We start from the raw sequence: 11,530 nt of genomic DNA on the forward strand, positions 1-11,530 counted from the left end.
GAACAGCCAGAATGCCTGGGCGTGCCATGGGGTTGACGAGCTGCCTGGACACAGGTTTGAGGGGTGGTGTGTACATTCGAACACCCAGACTCACGTGGTTCGCAGACAGTGTTCGGGGGCCTGTGCATGCTTCTGCCCGGGTGTCTGGCCAGGTGCCCACCCCTGTGTGCACATGCTGTGCAGGTGACTCCCTCTTGAAGCACAGTGGCATGAGATTTACCACTAAGGACCGGGACAGCGACCACTCCGAGAACAACTGTGCCGCCTTCTACCGAGGAGCCTGGTGGTACCGTAACTGCCACACGTCCAACCTCAACGGCCAGTACCTGCGTGGCGCACATGCCTCCTACGCGGACGGCGTCGAGTGGTCCTCCTGGACAGGATGGCAGTATTCACTCAAGTTCTCGGAGATGAAGATCCGGCCGGTCCGTGAGGACCGCTAGCCTGGCACGCCCGCCGCTCAGCGCCAGTGTCTTCCGGTTATGTCTAGTCCCCACACATCTCATCCCATGCCCACTGCCGCAAGAACTTGCTCTGCCCATCTGTGCATGGCTGGCCTGCTCTTTAGTAAGGATGCCCAGGGCAGCCCTGAAACTCAGCTCCCTGAGCCAGTGACATCCCTTCTCAACCAGGTCCCTGTTTATCAGGTGACATGATCTTTTTGTTCCTATAAGTGGAGCTGGCACCTGGCAACTCCAAATTCCACCTGCCACGGCTTTGGTCCCCTTGCTTTGTCTGCTGCATCCTGGTAGGGCAACATCCCCCCACTTTTCCTGGCTTTGCAAAAACATCCAGAGTAGGGGGCAGACAGCACTCCGGCCCCCTCTAGCAGATCAATGTGGAAGGTTCAGACCTTCTCGCATCTGACACCTGCCTGCCCTAACCCCAGTCCCCCAGGGCCAGGAGACCCTACCTCTTATTAGAGGACAGCGGCCACAGCTCGGCACTTGCGACCAACTGGGCTGGGACACAGCTGTCTACAAAGACCCAAGCCCAAGACCAATCCCCTAGGCCACCCTTCCCTGGGTCTCCGCAGACCTGAGGGGTTTCTACTCTTCCAGGTTGCTTTCTAAGCTCATCTTTCTCACTCAAACAAGGTCCAGAGCAACCACAGGTCCTGCCTCACGTCACCTGCCTGTGGGGCGATGGCGGGACTGGCCTAAATCAGTGAGAACCTCTTGGGGTGAGGCTGTGCCAGGCTTTTGTGTTCTGCCAACCTCCATGGACTGACTCTAAGGATCTTCTCAAAAGCCAGAGAGTTGAAGCCAGCCAACTCTGGGACTCAGCACGTCCTAAGACTACCATCTCTGCAGAGAGCCTGCCCCCTGCTGGCTATCATGGACACTGCCATCAGGGCCTAAGTGGAGGCAGGAGACAAAGCATCAAGTAGGTGGGACATCTGGACATTTTCTTGTCCAGCCTTCTCAACACCCGCACCGGTGATCCCCCAGGAAGTCAGGCTGCAGCCCCACCCTTGGCTTCCTGCTTGGCAGCTCTTACAGGAACCTGACAGGCTTTAAAGGACTGGATGGTAAGATGACAGTGGTGACCTCCTCTGTCAGGAGGCAGAGACCCATGCCTCTGGCAGACCTGTACCAAAGCCTGGACCCCAATGACGAACTGTGTGACCTGCTCAGTCCCTCACATTGGGCCTTGGGTCTTCAGCAAGGTTCTGTAGCACATCTGTGAGAGTCAAAGCTGTCTGAGGTGCTAGACAAGGCTGGTTATTGCTTCTATGGTCCCCAGCTGGTGACAAGAAACACGGGCAGAGTAGCCAAGGTTCTGATGGGACAATGGATACACAGGGAAATCCCCTCCCATTCCCTCTCTGTCCTCGACACCTGGCACCTAGCTTCACTGCAGAGGTGGGTGGGAGCCTAAACACATCCTGGCAGACATCACCTGCCCCCAACGCTGGTGCTGAAGTGGCTTCTGTCGCCAGCTGCCACTGGAAGTGACGAGCGCTTTCTGATGTGGTGTCAAACAAACCCCTTTGAGTGAAGCAACGGATTCAGACATCGAGTGTGGGACAGGAGGGCTGCGGGCCAGGGCTGGGCTGCAGGACGCAGGAGCTCATCCCACCAGGGCAGCTGGTGGACAGGTGACGGGTGACATGCACCCCTATCTGGTCACATTGAAAATGACAGCCCTTCAGCCCAGCCACTGCCCCAGGGACACCAAGTCCTCTCCCAGGCCAGGCTCGTACTCTAGAGGGTGTGGTTTTACCAAACATTGGCTGCGTGGGCACAAGGCAGGGACGGGTAGGGAGAGACCAGGTCAACAGTCCTTCACCTTCCTGGTGTGCACCCTCCAAGGGCAGGTGGGAGCACTGCCCCTGCACACTGGGCCACAGCCTCCAGCCCTGGCTTTCGTTCTGACGTCTGTGTAAATGGCTGCCACCCATGATCAGAGTGACCACAGGAAGCAGGAATGGAGAAGCTTTTAGGGGGGCAGGACAGGTCCGCTGAGGCTTGATAATATCAGCAGCCTGTGGTCCCTGACCCTCCAGACCTGCTTTGGTTTGGCAATGGAATGACTAACTGGGATGAGTCAATGACGTCACCTGGAAGGGCCACATGGCTTGCCTTCTTGGGCAGAGCCTCCACAGCCCACACTAGGGGCCTGGCACTATGGCTGTCTCTACTGTGGAAAGCATTGAAACCTTTTTCCAAGTCCAAGCTGACTGTGGATTCCACCAAAGGCCTCACAGCTGGTTACACCTGGGTCGTGCATGGCCACCATGCAGCAACAGCGTGCAGGGAGCAGACAGTTCCTTCGGTCCCCTGCAAGCCTGGGCTGGTGAGTGACCAGTTAGAGCTGTGAGCCTCCCCTGTGGCATTAGTGGCTCCTGAGAGTGGGACACTAGGTGGGAGTGGCATCACCAGTTCCCGGCTCTTCCCTGCTCCCTCATCCGTGTTACCCTAAGCCTCCAGGTGGAGAACGGACATCTGTGGCCATGGTCACTGCAGGTCTTGGCCCCCAACAGGCACTTCTGGGAGAGAGCAGGGCCTTGGATAACCAGAAAGTCTATGAGCAAGTGTGAGCTTCCAGCTTGCACTAAGATGACTTGATCCTGAGGTGGGAGATGTGGACGAGCGAGGGGCGGCCCATGGCTGCCCTGAACCCTGTGATCTGAGAAGTGACATTCCAGCGGAAGTCCCATGAAACCCAGAAGTGAGATGAAACCCAGACCCAAGCATCCGGGGCCTCTCAGAGTCTCAGTTCCTTCGTCTGCTTTGGTGAACATTGCCCGAGGTTCTGATGGCCCCACAACTGCTGGGATCCATAAATCCAGAGGCCTGGGGTCAGGCTGCTGTGGAATTTGGGGTGGGGGAGGGGTCTGACCTGAGGCTGTGCTGAGCAGGGCCGGTGTGCATGCTGGAGGATAAGCTGGGGAGGAGCTCTGAGGGTCAGTGCAGCACCCCAGGGGCAAACAGTGTGGGGCAGTTGCCACTTGGGGCTACGTGCACTCAGTGTCTTGTATATCCCTGTCTTCAATAAAGTCTTGTGGTGAGCCAGCGCCAGCCTTCACCATAGTCCTGCACCGCACTCCATGAGACAGCAGAGCTAGGCAGGTACCCAGTGCTCTGGGACTGCTCTGTCCTGGTCTCCAGATGGCTTTGTGCTCGCTCCCAAGGAGTCACTGGCTAGGCAGAATCAAGCAAGCCTGGGCGATGGGGCAAGGTCAGGCTAGCCTTCTGCATAGGATGCATCCAGCCGGGCTTGTGTCCTGGAGCGTGGGCCTCATGGGTTCACCTAGGCTGGCTCTGTGTCTCCCACAGGTGTCTTTGAGGTGATACTCTGCCCCTACAGGGGATGGGTCCTGGGGTTCTGAGGAGTTGACACTCTGAGGGACTAATTAACAGTCATGTATTTCTAATTGATGCTTCAACTTGTAGCTCAAGTTATTCTGTGAAAGGTAGGATTGGTTGAGTGCCCACACTGCAGGAAGTACATGGGCGGGGCCCCACCCCGCCATGGAGGCAGTCGGGGAGGGATCCTCACTCGTGTTCTGTGGGAGTGTCCTGAGTCCATGTCCACAGGACACCAGTTCTCAGACTCTCTCCCAGGATTCTGTGTCCTATCCTCTAGGCAGCTCATTCGTCACTGGGCTGGAGGGATGGGCCGGGTTGGGGGTGGGGTGGGCAGATGGGAGATGACTGGGGACAGGACTCCTGAGCCAGGCCCTCAGAAATCCAAGGTGATTGTGTCCGCCATTTCTGTGCGAGCACACCCACCTATGTGGCGGCCATGAGCAGCTCTGGCTGTGGCTCCAAGAGCCAGCGGGATGGGTCTTACCAACCCAATCTCACAGAACTCTCTAGATCTATAAAGGGGCTTGAGGACCAGCCATCTACAGGGTGTAGTACTGAGGGAAGAGATCTCCCCAGGGTTCTGTGGGGAGACTGGAGAGGCCCGAGTGGTGGTGAACATTTGTGGGGGGGGGGGGGCGCCCTGATGGCCTTGCCATCTTTAGGATGTAGTGTGTCCTTCGTGACATGAGGAGTGTTGTGACATCATCAATTTCAGAGGTTCAGGGCTGCCTGAGGTCATATGGACTTCCCAGCTGGGTCCTGTTCCGGGAGGGATCATTCAGGAAGCCAGGAGCCTGCAAGGGCCCAGCCCAGACTGCCTGTCAGGAATGTACCCTTTCACATCCAGCCCTCCTCCACACCATGAGAAACAAGGACGGATCCAGAAGCCAGGCTGTAGCGGAGCTTGGACGGGCTGCATGGAGCCATGTGCCTTCGGGACTGCAACCTAGGGAGACTTGGAACCTTCTGGAAAGCTGCCCCTCCCCCTCCCCCACAATTCCTCCTGTAACTCTGCTTCTTGCTCAAGCCTTGAGGCCCTTGCTGCTGGGTTACATCATAAATACCCTCAACTCCAGCCTCCACGCTGCCCTGGACAGCAGCTGCTGGCACGGTCCCTCATCGTGGCGAACAGTGGCTGAAGAAGCTAGGGCTCATGGATCAGAGAGATAGATGCAGGCAGGAACCCAGGCGTGTGCCTGGAAAGCACTTTGGGCGTGTGCCCAGCCCTCAGAGCCAAGCCTTTGACTAAGGCAAACATCTGAGCTAGCCTCCCGGTCTGAGTCTGAGCAGCACAGCATGGCATGAGGGACCCAGTCTGAGCTGAGGAACGGGTGGGCCTCAGGGGGAAGGGTCCCACCCTACCATGCAGCTGCTGAATCCAGGTCTCAACTGGGGGTGTGTGGGTGCCATTGTCATTAGTCACCAGAAGAACTGCACTGAATAGTGGCCCTGGAATGGCCAGTGACCACACCTTGGCCAGAGCACCCGTGGACAGCTTCCAGAGGGAGTCTGGTGAAAGGAGTGGGCTGTGGAGATGAGGTGTCTACAGCCCCTGTAGACACACACTCACTACGGTGATGCCAGCCGGTAAGAACAGCACCCAGCTGTGGACTCAGCTGAAGAGAAGCCGTGGTGTGTGGTTAGAGGTGGTGGTGACAGACAACCCTGTCCTTACTGTGTGTGCCAGTGGGGGGGGGGGGAGGAGGCTTGATGATTATCTGTCCCACACCTTTGCCAAGGTTCACACCTGGCTAACATGATCCCTCATCCCCTGGCCACCGTGACAGCCACTGGGGAGGTGGGTATGATTGTACTGTGATGTTCATAAGGGCAGGCCCTGTGGTTTTATGTTCAGATGGGCAGCCAGGTCTGAAAAGGTATATCCAGGCATCAGGTACAGCCCAGCCATGGGGCCGCACAGTGAGAGAGACAGACACACTATCCTTGGGACGGACTGAGTATGCTTGGAGCTGAAGCCCGAGAGGGGCCTGCTTAGTCGGGAGTTCTAAACCCTAAACCCCTCAGAATCGAGAATTCCTGCCCAGTTACACATCTCCTAAGGCTCCTAAGGAAGGGTATATTACCCACCAGAACACCTGCCTACAAAAGGGACTGAGTGTCCATGGCCCTCAGCTCCCTCAGCAGTGAGGAAGCTGCCTCTGTAAGCCCACCGTCTCCAGAGAGAGACCAAGGCAGTGCCCGAAGGTTCTCAAGAGTGGGCCTCCATGTCTCTCCCCCCAACCCTCGGGACCTCCAGGGTCTGAGCTCGCAGCTGACCTGTGATGATGCTCTGCTCTCCAAGGGTGACGCCCACCACTCTCCTCACACTGCATCCTGTTTGCGTTGTGTCTCTTTGTCCTGTGGCCCACAGGGCTCCTTCCTTCACCACCAGCAGCCCCAAAGGAATCCAAGGGCTAGGAATGCGCAGTAATCAGGCAGGCTGGGGCCCATCATACCAGGGATCTTCATAAAGCAGGGAGACCCCAGAGCCATACCTGCTGGACCGGGACCTGAGCAGTTCTGCCTGACACTGGGGCCCAGGGACTCACCTGCCCTTCTTAGAGCAGCTCACAGCACAGTGAGTACACCAGGGGACAGGAGGACAGGCTCTCCAAGAGAGCTGGGTGCAGGCAGGAGCAAGCACCTGGAACCACACCGGGAAGGGAAGGGCGGGTCTGGGGGAGACCCATAGCTTCATCCTAAAGTTCCACCAGAGCCTGTCAGCCCTAGCTGCCAGCCAGGAAGTACTAATCTCCTAGGATAAAGAACATTAGTCGGTTCTCCCCTCCCATGAGGAGAAGGGAATGAGGCTGTCTGTCCCCTGTAGGGCCCCTCTCCACCCCAGCCTGAGGAAGGCCTTTTAGCAGCAGCAGCAGACTGGAGGCTACTCCAGCCCCTGGGGACCAGGGGGCTTAGCAAGCTGGATTTGGGTAGAAAGCAGGACTGCTTTTGTTGTTGTTTTTGAAGCTTTCTGGCTGAGCTTACTTCTTTGAAATGTTTTCAAGGGAGCTGTTTCTGGAAAGAAGTCCTCCCCTCCCCTCTAGTCCAGCTTCAGGGGTTTCCTCAGAGGATGCGCCAGCCCAGCCCAGCTCACCCATGGTCACTGCAAAACAGATTTCCTCTGTGAGGGAAGGGAACAGTTCCCAACAAGGGGTGTGGGGGACCTTGAGACAGTGGGACAGATATGGGGCACAGAATAGTGAGGCTACCTTGAACTCAGTTCTCTCCCCCATAAAGCTGTAGGACCTAGGGCAAACCCTGAGCCTCTTTGAGGCTGAGGCATTGGGAGTGGTGCCTGGGTTGGTGGGCTGGATGCCTGTACACAGGAAACAATTGTTTCCCCAAGGACTGGCACATGGACAAACCACGCTGACATTAGAGCCCAGAGCTGTGTGGTGGGGCAGAGTTTGCTGAAGACAGACTTAGTGTGCAGAGAAGCCCATTCATGTGTGTAATCTTTAGTCCAGGGCCTGTCCTGTCCGGTGAGCTCAGTGGGTCCTGGCTGTCCCCAGCCTTGCCTCCAGCTCCCCCCGCCCCCAGGTAGGTGTCTGACTTACCCAAGGGCCACCAGACCCAATTCCCCCTCCCAAGAGCAACTTGTTCCTGAGTTAGGGAGACAGTGGGGTTTTCCAGCAGAGCTGCTAGACCACTTCATTATCAAGTTGAAAAACACGGCGGCAGCTCACTCTGCCCACGGCCCAAGAGTCAATAATTATAATAGAAAATTGAACCCAAATGCACACAGCCCCAAGAGCCACCCGGGTACCTCTGCAAGTCAGCTGGCAGCCCTGGCATTCTAGTACTGAGCCACCAAGGTAGGCAGCTCCCTGACTGCAGGTGAATTGGAATCAGCCTAATTGGTACAGCCAGCTCCTGTGGTGGCTAAGACAGTCTGGTGTCCTGGCTGCTAGGGAACCAGGCTAAGCGCAGCCAGCAACTATCCCTCCAAAGGCTGCCCAGACCTTGGGAAGCCTGGGGCCAGGGATCGCATGTGGCCAAAATCCTGGCCACTAACCCCCTCCTCTCTCTCCTTCCTCGCTCAGATGAGGAGCCTCCGCTCTTTGCTCTGCCTTCTCCTGCCTCTGAGTGTCTGCTTTCCCCTGCTGGACAGAAGGGGACCCCCAGACACCGGTGACATCGAAGCCAGGATGAGCTGGGCCCAGCTGGCTGAGGGACACACACCCCACTCAGTTCAAAGTCCCCAGCCACAGGCCCTGCTTGTGGTGGCCAAAGAGCAGCAGGCCTCACGCAGGGAACACACCGGCTTCCGTCTAGGGAGGCAGGACTACGGTAGCAGTGAGGCCGAGGGGTTCCTGCCCACTGACTCAGAGAAGGCCAGCAGCCCCCTGGGGACTCTGGCAGAGGAGCTGAGCAGCTACAGCAGGAGGAAGGGAGGCTTTAGCTTCCGCTTTGGCCGGTGAGGGCCTGCGTGGACTCTGCCCTGTCTGTCTACTCTTGTCCTGGCCCCATCTTGAAGAACCTGGACCTGGAGAGAGTATCACAGTGAACTAGTGCTGAATAGGTGTGCACCATTTTTTCATTTCCAACTTTGATAAAGTGAAAAATCTGGGTGGTGTTCAAAAAACAATAACAAAAAAAAAAACCCAAAATGAACAATCAACCCCGCCCCTCCACACTCCCATAAAATCCCTGCACACAGGAGGACTGAGTATGTCTTGGTTAATAAGATAATGTGTCCTTGTCCCAGCCCATGACTTGGGCTGCTGTCTGTCTCAGCTCTGTCGTCCCCCAGTGGCTGGAGTAGCCCCTGATCCCCAGTGGCAGGGCATTGAGGCTGTGATGGGGCCGTGGATACAACAGGCCTCTGGCTCTGTTGTTCATTTGTTGGTAGGTGGACTGAGAGATTACAGCAGGAAATCAAAGTTCTGACAGTCCCCAAAGGGATGCCGGTACTGACATCTAAAGGGCCACTGTGAAAGAGCGTACTCCGCAGTGTATAGAATGTGAATCTGAAAGTTAGAAATGAAGGGGAAGAAAATAACCCAGACACAAACAAACCCCAAACAGTCAGTGTGTTCTCCATCCCATTAGCACAAGATGCCTCTGGCAAGAAAGCCCGTCGGAGCACCGTGCTGCCCACTGAATGGCCTGTGCATCCCCTCTGGCTGCCCTCACCTCCTGTCCATGGTAGTGTTAGCCAACCTAAGGGCCTCATGGGACCTAAACTCCGAATGGGTGGGATTTTTTTGTTTTGTTTTGTTTTGTTTTTGTGCTAAGCAAGGTAGAGTTTCAAATGCCCAAACTAGGAATTGTCATGTGTATCTTTTGAAATAAAAGTTGTAACAACTGAGCATCATAATGGCATGCTGGCCTCCTCTTTCCAGGTCCTCTGGGCCCCAGAAACTTCTTTTCTCGAGTTCCTGAAGCCTTCACTTTGGGGAAATGGAAATCAGGCTGGCTGTACCCTGTACACCTCTCCCAGCAGCCCCTTAATTGGCAGCTGGGCGAAGGTACAGGGAGAGAAGGCACAGGCTGTTTCCCTCTCCACTTCCCTCTTCCCTATGTTTCTCAGAATGAGTGTGAGGGGAAAAAAAAAACCAAACAAACCGACATTTCCACCTGGGGGAAGCGAGGGGAGGTATGTGTAGGGGGGACAGGCTCGGTCTGGGCTGTGTGCAGGTCTGGGGCCAAGCACAGCATCCCTTTCAAAGGCTGCTGAGCCTCCTGCATCCCATCCCAGGTCACACACAGCCGTCAGAAGCAGCTCACTCCAGGGCTGGCTGTGACTGCTGAGATGAGAACTTATATTGATGTTTCTATGGCAACATCTCCCCTCCTCCTTGTGAGTAGCGACTTGCCCCCGTTCACAATTGAATAATTTTCCATTGAGCTGTCACAATTAATTGGTGGATTTTTATTAGCCTTTTAGAACCACACTGGGCCAGGCCCAGCTTGGCACCTCACAGTATTCCGGTGTTTTCCATTCTATTAGTGACTTACGTCCTCAGTAGCAGCTTTCAGTCCTCGGCAGCCAGGAAGCCACTTCATTAAGGTTGACAGATCAGAGCCACAAAAGAACCATGTTGACTGGGGAGAGGGCTGGGAGGTGAGGTGAGCGGGGGTGGGGGGGGGTGGGGGGGGTGCAGAGCCAAACACCTGACGCCGTGGTACACTGCCTTCCCCCAGAGCCACCTTGGGCTCCCCCGGGGCATTGCACATGGGTCCTGGGCTACAGTCACAGGGACAAGACAAGTGCACTAGGACCATAAGGCACATAACTCTGCCTTCCCTTCCATCTCAGGAAGATGTGATGGAGGGTGTGTCCAGCAAAGGGATGCTACTGCTCCTCTCTAGTGTGGACATCGTGGGCACCACCACACTCTCTGGGTCAGTGTCTGAGAACACGGGTCATATGTGAACACGAAGAGGTGGCTGTGGTTCCACCCAGCTCCCTCACCAGCCAGGGATGCCCATCCTGCTTCCGTGGGGCAGTATCCTGGCTCATTCATTCATGTACAGGACAGTCTGAGACAGACAAGACCACAAGCCAGGGCAGAACGGCACTCTGGAGACAGGGCCCTGGTGCCTTGCTTCACCCATAAGGCCGAGGCTGCACACCGTCCCTCACTCTGTGGGTAGGTAGGGCTCAGTTTGAATTTTTTCTTTTGTGATGCTGAGGTTCCAGCTCAGGCCCTCGCGCATGCTAGACAAGTGCTCTAGCACTGAGCTGCACCCGAGCCTGGCAGGTTCTTAATTTAGCAGGATTAGATTAACCTCGACGGAGAGGGCTGGGATGAAGGGGAAGCCTTCAAAGGAACGCATCTGCTGTCATTACCTTTAATCATTAAAAGAGAACCAACAAAGCTATTTTTTCCAGTTTGCTTGTACATTGGAGCTCAATAGCCCTGAAAATCAGAACAGTCAGGCTGCTAAAGCATTGATCTGCTAAACCAGCTCGCCTACATGGCGCTAAGCTCCCTCTTTAACCCCCTGCCCCCAAGTTTCCCACGCTCTGGCAGGGTCTAGGCCCTCGACTGTCCTCTTGGGAACTAGAAAAATCATTTCTCTCCAGACTGGGAAAGGGGAGGCTCTGAGAACCAACCACCTTGGGGTAGACTCAGCCCCAGGACACTCTCCTGGCTGCCCTGGCATCTCCTGCTCTCAACCAGAAGCTATCTGTAGCTCCTCCCTGTATTTACTCAAGACAAAAGCAAGAGGCAGGCATAGTGGTGCAGGCCTGTAATCCCTCATCCTCAGGAGGCTGAAGCAGGAGGATCAGAAGTTCAAGGCCAGCTTTGGTTCCACAGCGAGATGGAGGCCAGTCTGGACTAATGAGTCTCTGTTTCAAAGAACAAAAAAGAAAAAAAGAAAAAAGAAAAAAGAAAAGAAAAAGGCAAATCTTCCCCGTGGTATGTACACCTACAGGTTATTAGCTGCTAAGATAGGTCTGTCCAATCTTCCTGTGTTTAAAGTAGTAATTAAACGCTTAAGGAAGAAGAAAAAGACAGGCCCAGGACAGCTAGCTGCTCATCCGCTCTTGCTCCAATACCAAAGACAGCACAGGAGACCCACAGCCCCCAACCCTGATGAGTTCCTGGTCACCCTGTGCTCATGGTCTACAGGCACAAGTCTCAAAGCCCCTGGGGAACAGAATCTCAAAGGTGTCTCCATTGCAGAATTGACATCAGCTGGAACAGAGTCCCAGCCAAGAGGTTAAGCGGCTAACAGGGAGGAAGGCAGATAAGGTGGGGGTG

The 11,530-nt window shown here is 55.6% G+C and overlaps 2 protein-coding genes across 2 annotated transcripts in view; both read left to right on the plus strand.

The window, feature by feature from the left end:
• Positions 1 to 3,524, plus strand: part of Fibcd1 (fibrinogen C domain containing 1) — a 32,979-nt gene extending 29,455 nt beyond the window's left edge. The window contains exon 7 of the mRNA XM_028757148.1: positions 184 to 3,524. Coding sequence (XP_028612981.1) covers positions 184 to 443 — 260 coding nt within the window. The 3' untranslated portion in view covers positions 444 to 3,524. The remainder of the gene's footprint in view (positions 1 to 183) is intronic.
• Positions 3,525 to 6,220: 2,696 nt separating this feature from the next.
• On the plus strand, positions 6,221 to 10,633 carry Qrfp (pyroglutamylated RFamide peptide). The gene is made up of 2 exons (XM_028757196.1): positions 6,221 to 6,393; positions 7,859 to 10,633. Exon 2 carries the CDS (start codon positions 7,859 to 7,861, stop codon positions 8,234 to 8,236), a length of 378 nt encoding a protein of 125 aa, XP_028613029.1. The 5' UTR covers positions 6,221 to 6,393; the 3' UTR covers positions 8,237 to 10,633.
• The last annotated feature ends 897 nt before the right edge of the window (positions 10,634 to 11,530 follow it).

This window comes from Grammomys surdaster, unplaced genomic scaffold (genome assembly GCF_004785775.1).
Source record: "Grammomys surdaster isolate TR1022 unplaced genomic scaffold, NIH_TR_1.0 126133, whole genome shotgun sequence".
NCBI lineage: Eukaryota > Metazoa > Chordata > Mammalia > Rodentia > Muridae > Grammomys > Grammomys surdaster.

Coding starts and splice junctions, on each gene's coding strand:
- Qrfp (XM_028757196.1), top strand. CDS start 7,859: ATGAGGAGCCTCCGCTCTTTGCTCTGCCTTCTCCTGCCTCTGAGTGTC.